General features: G+C 48.3%; 1 protein-coding gene across 1 annotated transcript; it reads right to left on the reverse strand.

Moving 5' to 3' along the window:
* Positions 1-10,881: 10,881 nt before the first annotated feature.
* FPOAC1_007312 (uncharacterized protein) lies at positions 10,882-11,397 on the reverse strand (the record flags this gene model as incomplete). The annotated part of the gene is made up of 1 exon (XM_044851780.1): positions 10,882-11,397. One exon carries the CDS (start codon positions 11,395-11,397, stop codon positions 10,882-10,884), a length of 516 nt encoding a protein of 171 aa, XP_044710492.1.
* Between the last annotated feature and the right edge of the window lie 782 nt (positions 11,398-12,179).

The following is a 12,179-nucleotide window of genomic DNA, read 5'->3' on the forward strand; positions in this document are numbered from 1 at the left end:
TTGCATAACTTATCTGCTTTTAATGAAACAGGTTTAGGCGCCAAAACAGGCCAAATTTGTTTTTGTTACGTCTTTTTCGTTAAAATAACGACTCGCCGATCACGACCTTAATTCACCAACCACAATAACTAAAACGTTTCTCGATGGCTTTATTCGCAAGGTTCACTTGTCTTATATATATGAACTACTAGTGATTCATCGAAGCATTGAAAATGAAAGATGCGGTTTTTGTTGACACACAGCAAGATTTTCTCGTCTCCGCCAACTTGCGTACCTTTGCGAGACTTGAGCCGGCCGCTGCACCAACCTGCTGGGGGCATGTGGCCCACTCACTCATCGATTGCAATGGTTAACGAGTAGTGATCCACTTCCTCGTAACCGCCTTACCAAGTCCAAGATTATTTCAAGTAACAAATCCTTGTTGTGTTCCGAGGCTTGTTCTCCATGAACGGAAGGTATCATGACCCGAAAAAGCTGTTGCCTCTACGAACCGATTTGTTACATATCGACACACTCACATAACATTACGTGAGGACTACCAACGCCTGTTCTAACCAGGGGGGTGTATACCGTATCACATCCGCCGGCGTGGGAATGGCTTGCTTCTTCTCTTGATATTTCTGCAAATGCCAAAGGGTGCAGAAGAACTAGGATCCGGGTTGATATGCTCCCCACCCTCCCACGTCAACAGGGAAGACAAATGAAGCCTTAATAATCTGACCAGGATTTCGGGGAGATTCTGTTGTAATATGAGAGTGATGATTGAATTGATTGATTGAAGATCTAGGTTAAAGGACTGCAGACAGGAAAGAGATGTACATGTATGTATGATGTGATCACGTGATCGTACCAATGTCCTCCACGTTCAACACTCCCACTCGAGCTCGTGATCACATAGAAAATAGTGTCCTCCCAGTCCTTTAACGAGTGAGGGTCATATGTGGTCCGTTCGGCTTTGCCATCAGCTTTGCTCCCACTGACTCCTGAGCTCGTCTGTCTACGAGGTGGCAAGAAGAGAAGAATGGAGATATTTTTGACAGATAAAGAGATAAAGAGAGAAAGACAGGTAGATAGATAGATAGAGGTATAGAGATTGTGTTGTCAGGACAGTCCTGTGTCTCCCACTGATCATGTAGTCGCGTGACTGCGTCTTCATGATCAATTTGAGGGACTGTTCGACTTTGAAGTGTCAATGAGTCCAAGGGCGGACCGAAAACGTAGAAAGTCCACCTTGGGAAGTGCCTTCGTGAGTCCATCTGCAACTTGTTGCTTCGTTGAGATGTATTTCATCTCGATTTCGCCAAGTGCGACACGCTCACGGACGAAGTGATGTTGAATGCCAATGTGTTTGGACTTTGCATGTTGCGTAGGATTCTTGGCCATGGCAATTGCGCCTTGATTGTCACCATAGATAACGGTTGCGCCCAGCTTGACGTTGCTTGGGGCCATGAGTTCCTCGAATAATCGTCGTAGCCAGATGGCTTCCTTTGTTGCTTGAGTCTGAGCCATGTATTCGGCTTCACATGAAGAGAGGGCGACTGTTGGTTGTCTTTTGGAGCTCCAGCTGATGGCTCCTGATCCAAAGTTGAAGACATATCCGCCTGTTGATCGCTTCGTGCCTTGGTCGCCTCCCCAGTCTGCGTCTGAGAAACCTTGGGGTTCTTGGATGTTACCTTGGAGTCTGAGTTCGAGGTTGATAGTGCCACGTAGGTATCGCATGATCCTCTTGACTGCCGTCCTGTGTTCTTCGGTTGGATTGCCAAGATGTCGGCTACATAAAGACACGCCAAACGCTATGTCTTGTCTCGTTCCCAACATTGCATACATCAATGAACCGATTGCGCGTGCATACCAGTTCATGAGTTCCTGGTCAGCCTTGTATCCGTTGGCTGGAGGGTTGAACTTTGAAGTTGCAACTGGTGTCGTGTTGTGACTGCATTCCCAAAGGTCGAATTCCTCGAGGACTTTCTGGATGTATGCCGATTGAGACAGATAGATAGCTCTGTTTGTTCGATCGCGTCGGACCGTCATGCCAAGGTAATACTCACATGGTCCAAGGTCAGTCATCTTGAAGCGTGATGAGAGTTGGGACTTGATGTTCTTGATCTTCTTTTTGTCCGGACCGACGATCAAGAGATCATCAACGTAGACTGCAATGAACGTCGTGCCTTTGACAAAGACTCCAACATCTGACCAGAGCGGCTTAAATCCAAGTTCGTCGAGGTAGGAGGAAAGAGTCGTGTACCAGATACGTGGTGCTTGCTTCCAATCCATACAACGCCTTGTTCAGTTTGCAGACACGGTCTGTGCCATCCCCAAATCCCTCAGGTTGGGAGATATAGATGTCTTCGTCGATGTCGCCGTATAGAAATGCGGTCTTGACGTCCATTTGTTCAACTTCAAGGTCAAGGGCAGCAGCAATTGCAAAGATGGCTTTGTAGCTCATTGGTTTGACAACGGACGCGAATGTCTCATGGTAGTCAATTCCTTCTTCTTGTTCAAAGCCGCGAACAACAAAGCGCGCCTTGTGTCGAAGGATTTCGCCCTTGCCTCCTCTTTTGACCTTGTATACCCACTTGCCACGTAGTACGTTGACGTTGTCTGGTTTGTCGACCAGGTTCCATGTCTTGTTCTCTTCAAGCGATTGAAGTTCGTCAGTCATTGCTTCATTCCATTGGTTTGAAGATGGGGACTGTGACGCTTGTTTATATGTTCGTGGTTCGGAGAGATCGATCGAACGAGCAGCCATCGCGATGTGTGTTGTGAGGATATTGAGTCGATCTGTGTATTCGGTTCGTGGCTCTTCGTTGGAGACATGTGCGTATCGTGGTTGTCCTCGAGAGGAACGGGTTTGTCGAGGCAATTGGAGTTCGTGATGGTGATCGAGTGCAGTCGGACTTGGGACATGATTGTCAACTTGTGCATCGCTGAGTTGAGGGACCCGTGTGTCCGTCTGGACAATAATTGTATCATGAATAGGTTCATTGATTAGTTCGTCTCGTTGTGCTTGTTCATCTTGAAGTTGTCTTGATGCATCGTTGTTGTCTGCGCTTGTATGTGTGATTGTGATGAAGTCGGTTTGGTTGTGAGTCTTTTGTCTCTTGGTATGTGTATTGTCGTTTGCGACAGGTTGATGTTGATGAAGCTGAAGAAGGGGATGTTCGTCGAATACGGCGTCATTGGATCTCAGCACCTTGTTGTCGTTTGTGAGTACGATGTATGTCGATGAGTCAGCGCAGGCAAGGAGCTTGCATGGGATTGCAACTGGTTCCATCTTGTTTCTTTGAGTCTGTGAGTCTGACATATCCCGAGCTTCCTGGGGTGCGAAGGTGACTGAGATCTGGAACTTCGTGATGCCATTGTTCGTATGGTGTTGTTGGCAGGGTTGTGTGTGGACTGAGGTTCCTGGTCCATACGGCTCCTTTAAGGACGTATGGCCAGTAGATGCGTGGGATCTTGCCATCAATAATGGTTGTTGTTAGTTTCTCGAGGATTGTGCGGTTCATCCGTTCAGCAATTCCGTTTTGTTGATGTTGTTCTGTGTTTGTGTAGATGAAACAATGTGGTGATTGCATGGTTCTGGCTGGAGTTCGGAGACGGCCTGGTTTGAAACGGCTGTCTCTCTGACCTCAGTGTTGACGTACAGACCGTCCCTTCCTATACGGAGGAGACCAAAGACGTCTCCTGTTGGGTCGTATATGTCGTTACCGTCAATCCAGCCGCCGTTCTTGTACAGCCTGAGCCCTGACATGACGTTTACCGGAAACTCAGGGATGAATAGCGTGTCTTTGAGGTTGACTGTGACCTGATCGCCCCATTTGTTTATGAAGCAAATTTTGACTGTCCCTCGACCGGATGGGTACACCTTTGTTGGAAAATCCGGGGATCCCCCTTCCTTTCAGGGTTTAGACTGTCAGACTGAAAGTCCTAGATTTAGAGTTCAAAGTCCTAGATGAAATCATCTAGAGATATAAACCCGAGAAGAACTCTCATATCAATAATGAACAATCAAGTTTTATAAAAAATACATTTTCACCCAGCACTACTGCGCAATATAAACAATAGGTTATGAGCCCGGGTTAGCAAACACCGGGTTTCTCTTCTGAATCAAAGAACCGAACTTTAACCTCATCCCAAAATGGCCTCACGTCGAGCCCCACCTTTCACTATGCAAACTCGCAACACCATCAGAGTGTCGCCTGCATCCGAATCGTCGCGATCTGGTGCTTCAGGTCAAGACCACACACCATCTTCAACCTATGACAGTACCACGGTCATCTCCGAAAAGAATACTCTTTTCCTTCCGCAAGAGCTCAAGCTAGGCGGCCCCTCCAATTGGGAGCAATATTGCCCAGCTCAGAAGGCCATTCTTCGGATCAATGGTCTCGAAGATGCTGTCTTTGGTGATTACCCTCCCGAGGAACAGCAGACAATGGATCAAAAGATCAGGGCGGCGAAAGCTGCCGTCTCCATCCGAGGTAACTGCACTGGAGAAGCACTCAGTCAACTGGTCGGGATTGAAAACCCCCAGGAGATGTTCAACCTTCTCCAGGCCTACTGTATTGGCACAGGCCCAGTTCTCCTGCAGACAACACTTTACCAGTTTATCCGGATCAAATCAAGCTCTTACGAGACAATTCCACAATTCAATGTCGATTTCGAACGACTCGTCAAACTTCTCCTCGAGCAAAAGGAACCAATCTCAGATACCCTCAAAAGGTGGTCTATCTGACTGCCTGTGAGAACGAGTACCCCGACTGGACTGCCAGACAACGGGCTCTCCTTCGCTCTGAGCATCCGCCAACACTACGATCAATGCAGCAAGATCTCATTGATGAAAACAGGTCATCAGATGACGATGACAGTCATGGTACTGCCTCTACGTACTGGGCCCACGGTAAAAAGACCGGGAGGAAGGGCCTAACCACAAGAAAGCAAGAGGCAAGTGGACGGAGGAGAGGCTCTTCAAAGAACCAGCGAGCCGCGAACAAGTTTAACCAGGAGACCAATCATCGAGTCGGCAAGCACAAGGATTATACCTGCACAAACTGCAAGAAGAGAGGACATCACGAAAATGATTGTTGGTTCGCCCATAAGGGTAAGCGGCCCGACTGGGCAGTCCGTCTCGCCAAGGAACTCATGGAGCATGATCGTCAACGCGACAACAGCAAGAATCTCCATATTAAGGAATCAAATCACATGACAGTCGAGCGATCTTTTCTGATTCTTGAAGACAGCGTCTCAGACGAGCCGCCTATGGACAATACAGAAACGTGTAAGGTCTCCCTTGATAGCATCTCTTCAACCGCAGAATGGCTGTTCGACACGGGTTCGTCAGTCCACATTTGCAACGACCAAAGACTATTCACAGTGCTGCAGCCTGCAACCCGAACGGTCCTCGTTACGGGCGGTGGGAAGGTGTACCCATCCGGTCGAGGGACAGTCAAAATTTGCTTCATAAACAAATGGGGCGATCAGGTCACAGTCAACCTCAAAGACACGCTATTCATCCCTGAGTTTCCGGTAAACGTCATGTCAGGGCTCAGGCTGTACAAGAACGGCGGCTGGATTGACGGTAACGACATATACGACCCAACAGGAGACGTCTTTGGTCTCCTCCGTATAGGAAGGGACGGTCTGTACGTCAACACTGAGGTCAGAGAGACAGCCGTTTCAAACCAGGCCGTCTCCGAACTCCAGCCAGAACCATGCAATCACCACATTGTTTCATCAAAGCAATGCCTGGATGTCGATCTTTGGCACCGAAGACTCGGCCACGTCAACGTATATCAGGTATCGCAGACTGCCAAAATGACGAGAGGAATGTTCTGCGACAGCCACCACAATCATGAGCCTTTCAATTACTGCCTCGCCTGCGATATCGCAAAGGCCCTACGATGGACTCCACGAAACAAACGGAAGCGAGCCTCCAAGGCCGGTTTCATCCATGTTGACACCTTCAAAGTCAATCCACCGGGTATTAGAGGCGAACGATGGGGAATGATTGCCACAGATGATAAACATCGAATGAGATGGGCCTACACATTCACGAGGAAGGGAATGGCTTCGGAACTTCTAGGCCAGCTCATCTCGAAGATACGAACTCAGTATGGCATCCGAGTGTACGCAATCCAGATGGATGGCGGCTCTGAGCTCTATGGTGCGTCTCTCAAGAACCTCGAGTACACCCACGGCGTCAAAATCATCAAGACGACACCATATACTCCTGAATTTAACGGAGTTGCTGAGCGCTCTAACCGCATCATCTTTGACAAAGTCAGAGCAACCATGGAATCGGAAAGAATCCCGATAGAGCTCTGGCCATTGGTCCTGGAAGATATGGTGCGCAAGACAAACGTGACAGCCACCAGGGCAATTGATGGCCTCACTCCCATGGAAAGCTTTCTCAACGAGGCCTTCCCCGGACAAGACAACAAGCCGGATCTATCCGGAGAACGAATTTGTGGCTCACAAGTCACGATACACATACCAAAAGAACGAAGATTGAGATCACACAAGTTTGGTCCAAGAGGAGAGGCTGGAATCTACCTATGCATGGAAGGTTCACAGATCTACACCTGCTGGGTGCCCTCTCGCAGAAAGGGACATCAGATCGTCCGCTCTGCAAATGTGAAATTCTACGAAAAGGTCGGGGAGAAAGAACTCCTGACCGAAACTGAGCATGATGTTGAGCCGGAAATCCGCAAGAACGGAGCTCCCATCTCAAGCCGGCCACAGTCAGTCACGGAGCAGACAGAAACTCCGAGCCCACGAAGGTCTGAAGTGAACAATCTTCAGCATGCCGAGGTGCATAATCCTCAGCATGGACAGACGACAACATCCATGACATCAGCTAAGCTGCCAGATCCCCGAAAAGAGGTGATCACTGAGCCCAAAACAATGACTGAAGCGCTTCAAGGTCCGCAAAGGGAGCATTGGCTCAGAGCAATACACAGTGAGCTGCGCAGTCTCCTCACGAAAGGAACTTGGCGCATGCTGGACCGCAACCAAGCTCACAATAGGCCACTTACAGTCAAGTGGGTATTCAAGGTCAAGAAAAAAGAGGACGGCAACCTGGACAAGTTCAAGGCGCGGCTGGTGGTCAGAGGCTTTGAACAACAGTTCGGCTTTGACTACAACCAGACCTTTGCCTCTGTTGCCAAATCGGCGACCTGGAGAATCCTCCTCACCGTTGCTGCCTGTCTTGACTGGGAAATTGAGCAGATGGACGTGTCGACGGCGTTCTTGGAAGGGGACCTCGACGAAGAAGTCTTCATCGAAATGCCGGAAGGACTTGTCGAGTATTTTGACCAACACCCAGAAGACCGTCCGCCAGGATTTTCAACTGAGAAGATCTGCAAATTGATCAAATCCCTCTATGGGCTCAAGCAGGCGCCTCGGCAATGGCAAAAGAAGCTGAAGGAGACCTTGGAATCCCTTGACTTCAGACAAGCAACGTCTGACACGGCCGTATATCACAATCCCACAACGGGAGTGATCATCATCACATATGTGGATGACTTCCTCATCATGGGCAGCAACAAGGAAGCAATCCAAGGGTACAAAGCCCGCCTGGGAGAGATCTTTACCATGACTGATCTTGGTCCCGCTAGCCATTTTCTTGGAGTAAGAATAACCCGAGACAGGAACTCAAGGCTGATCTACCTTTCCCAGGATGCATATTTTACCAGAATACTGAAGAAATTCGGCTTAGAGGATTGCCGACCGGTCAAGACCCCGATGGAGCGAAATTCACTCTCGACACTGCAACCAAGAGACAATGGCGACTCGGCTTCTCCAGAAGAACGAGAAGACTATAGCTCGAAAACCGGCTCGTTGATGTATGGAATGACCCAAACCAGACCCGATTTAGCTTTTCTTCTCTCGGTACTCTCGAGATACATGTCGAATCCATCACCAGCACATTCACGACTGATCAAAAGAAGTCTTCGCTATCTACAGCAGACAAGAGACCACGGCCTAGTGCTTGGGGGCGTCAAGAAAGATCCTGAATCCGCTTGGAGCATCACAGCTTGGGCCGACTCAGATTGGAAAGGCGACACCGTTACGGGAAGATCGACGTTCGGGTGGCTCGTTCAACTTGAAGGGTCTACAGTCTCATGGAGGGCCAAACGGCACGAAACAGTAGCACTATCGACCACTGAGGCTGAATATACAGCACTCTCCCAGTGTGCCAGAGAATTGGCCTGGGTTAGGAACCTCTTTTCTGAACTGCTCCTTCCGCTACATATGCCCATCCTACTGAACGGCGACAACCAGGGTTCCCTAAAGCTATGCAGAAACCCTGAGCTCCACCAAAGGACAAAGCACATTCCGTTAACCGAGCACCATATCCGAGAAGAAGTTGAAGCCGGGAACATTGATGTGCAATACGTTAGCACACACGAGCAGGTAGCAGACGGACTCACTAAACCGTTGAATGCAGTCAGTCATGGCCACTTTCTAGAAGCCATTCGAGTCAGTGCATGTCCGATCGAGGAAGCAGGTCGTATTATTTGGAGTACTGAAGTCCACGATGACTCTGTACCCTGAAGACAAGGTGGATGGGGGCGTGTTGGAAAATCCGGGGATCCCCCTTCCTTTCAGGGTTTAGACTGTCAGACTGAAAGTCCTAGATTTAGAGTTCAAAGTCCTAGATGAAATCATCTAGAGATATAAACCCGAGAAGAACTCTCATATCAATAATGAACAATCAAGTTTTATAAAAAATACATTTTCACCCAGCACTACTGCGCAATATAAACAATATGTAGATGATCTCAATTCCCTCACCCTGACAGAAGAGTTGGACTTCTTCTAATACGTTCTCGCCTCCTCTATCTAGTCGAAGGAACTTGCATTGTCTTGAGGGCGACTTGTAGTGATTGATGATAAACTTGAGTTTATCACTGAACTCGGATTTTCGTTTTAATGGGAAGACCCAAGTCATCTGGGTAAAGTCGTCTGTGAAGGTGACCCAGTATCGTTCTCCGTGAAGTCCAGTCGTTGGAAAAGGTCCGGCAATGTCTGCGTGAAGGCTCTCAAATGGACGGGTTCCCTTCTTGATTGATCGTCAATGTGGTTGTGCAGTCATGCGTCCTTGCGCACACGAGATGCACATGTGTCCTGATCCTATCTTGTTCATTCCTGTGACCATGGTTGATAGCTTCTTGATGCCTTGTTCGCTGAGGTGATTGAGGCGTTTGTGCCAGATAGCAAGATCTTGATCCTGAATAGTATGGGCAGAGAGGGCAATGTCGTGGTTGATCCCTTCTTCGTCAATGATGTACATGTTATGTCGCATAGTAGCTGTGAAGACTGTCTTGTTATCCCGAGTGACTGTCGCTCTCTTATTATTAAAGACAACTTGAGCGCCATTCTTTGAGAGTTGTGAGACAGAGACGAGGTTGACATGTCCGTCTGGGACGAAGAGCGAGTTGCTAAGTGTAATGGCTCTCCCACTCTCGTTCTTAGCCCAGAGTCGATATGTACCGCGTCCCTTTGTTGTTGTCTTTGTGCCACCAAGACCAGTGACAGATTCGTCTACATTAGACAACTCCTCAAAGTTCTCAGACTTGCACATCATATGGCTTGTCGCTCCACTGTCTAGTATATGGACTTTGGAGAGGTATTGTATTGTGTCGTCTCGCGATTGGGCAGTTCCAGCGAAGTTGTCAAGGACTGAGATGAATGCCGTATTGAGGAAGTTTGTGGCCGCCATGGCTGCTTCTCCCTCTGGGCTATTTTGTCGCGTCGGGGACGCATTCGAGTTATTGTTGTTTCGCCATTGTTGTTTTCGTGCCGTTCTTGATGCTTCAGCTCGTTCCGGGAATTTGCGTTCCCATTCGCGTCGCTTGTCTGGATGTCGTATCCAACAGTCTTCTTCTTTGTGACCAGTTCGATGGCAGTATTTGCAGGGAATACGAGGTCTCGGATTGTTTCGGAAGTTGCCTCGTCTGGCAAGGAGTGCGGTTTGTGTCGCCTTGTTATCGTCTTGTTGTTTCTGTCGTCGTTCTTCTTGTTCAGCGAGTCGTAATGCATCATTGAGGGAGACGCCCTTGTGCGTGACTGCGTTTCCTATGTATGTTGAGACGATGTCGTGGTTTTGGTAGAAGACGGTGAGGAATGTGTCGTAGGCAGGTCCAAGGCTAGTGAGGAATTTGTCAACGATGTGTGGTTCGGAGAGTTTGCAGTCTGGCCCGAGTCGCCCGAATCCTGCTGCAATATCTCTTATTTCTTGTCCAAAGGCAGACATGCTGTCAAATTGACTGAGGGATACATCTCTCCATTTCCTGGCAAGGTCTGTGAATTCAACGCTTCCCTTGGGTTCAAATTGGAGACGCAGCGTTTCCATCATGTCATAGACTGTGGGTTGTCCCTCTGCGACCTCTTGGGCATTATAGCCACAGCGGCTGAGGATCATGCAGGTTGCCTGGGTCTGTTTGGACATGTCTGATGTCTTCTCTGTGTCTTTTTCGTCGAGGTAGTCACCGAAGCCAGCAATTCCAAGTTTGATGCGGATGGCGCGTTTCCACTTGGACCAGTCACTCGGACCTTCGAGGAGAGAGACCGAGTCTAGTCCAATAACTTGTTCGACTGTTTTCGAGGACATCTTGTCGGAATTGTCGTTTCAAGGCAGCGTTGATCGTTGGGATATACCAGGGTTGTTGTCTAAGTATCTCGATTGGACTGTCGATTGTTAGTTTGAAGTTATCATTTATGTAGTCCTGATCTATTGGATGATCTGGTTCCTGGTATGTTGCATCCTGCATTTCTGAGTCGCGACGTGCAATATCGCGTTGTCTGTGTAATGAGACATTGTCAGCCTCATCATCTGTTGTGGATGGGGTATCCTGGCTTGTGTCTGATTGAGGCTGCGTCTCAATTTGCTGTTTGTGTGTAGTTGTGGCTTGTCCTCATTTCGGATGGTCCTTGTCCCGTGTCTATGCGTTCAGCTAGTGGCGCATAGCTCATTTCGGTGTCTGAGATTGACATTGCGCTCATTTCTGAGTCCGTGTCTTCCGAGCGTGTGTCCTGTAGGTTGGAATGGATGTTCATTCCGTCTAGGGACATTGTGTCGGATGTGTCGGACGTCATTTCGATGTGTTGTGGGTGCGTGACGCGTCTGTCATCTCTTGTCGAGACTTCCAGTCTCCAGAGTTCCGTCGACGATGCTTCAGACAGGCTGTCTGTAACATAGGATAGTGTCGTCTCTGTTGTGGTCGATGGAGAGATGCTTGGATGGAAGGAAGAGTCCTCGATTGACTGTGCGGGGTTTGTGCAGTCTGGACACGCATCAATCGCGGCTGTCAGAGTTGGGAAACGCTCTTCATTGAGGAATCTGAAGATTGTAGGCTTCAGAAGTGGTCTTGGACGTAGGTTGTATATGGATGACATCTGTATAGCTTCGTTTTTTCCTTGCGCTAGCAGTAAAGTAGCTATTTTGTCGGTATATAGTCGGAAAACCCTTTTAACTAAGTTATTTAGGCAGTGGAAGGAGGAACTTTTAATCCTCGATATAATTAATAAATAAGACATAATAACTTAGCTTTTTATATATATAGCCGTCCGGGCTCATAACCTGTTGTAATATGAGAGTGATGATTGAATTGATTGATTGAAGATCTAGGTTAAAGGACTGCAGACAGGAAAGAGATGTACATGTATGTATGATGTGATCACGTGATCGTACCAATGTCCTCCACGTTCAACACTTGATCACTCTCGTGAAGTCGGCTACATCTTGGAGGCCTGGATAACCCCATATAAGCATAAGTTTATCAAGGCATGGACTAATCAATATCGTCATTACGGTCAGACTGCAACTTCCCGGGTTGAGGGTATCCATCAATTGATCAAAAATGAGATTGATAGTGCATCTGTTGATCTTTTTGAAGCCTGGATGAAGATGACCCTTGTGATCGAGACCCAATGCGATCAACTAGACCAAATGCAGACCGATGAACACAGTCGACCCCCAGCAGATCTTGTTGGAGGTATATGGTCTGTTGTCCGTACTTGGATATCAAGTCAGGCTTTGCGGGAAGTCAACAAGCAAGTGAAGCTCTTGCAGAAGGAAGTCTCCCCTTGCACGGGGATATTCACGAAGACCCTAGGTCTTCCGTGTAGTCATACCATCCGGGCACTTATCAGGTTACGAAAGCCTCTGCAACTGCATC

Source organism: Fusarium poae, chromosome 2 (assembly GCF_019609905.1).
Source record: "Fusarium poae strain DAOMC 252244 chromosome 2, whole genome shotgun sequence".
In the NCBI taxonomy this organism is placed as follows: domain Eukaryota; kingdom Fungi; phylum Ascomycota; class Sordariomycetes; order Hypocreales; family Nectriaceae; genus Fusarium; species Fusarium poae.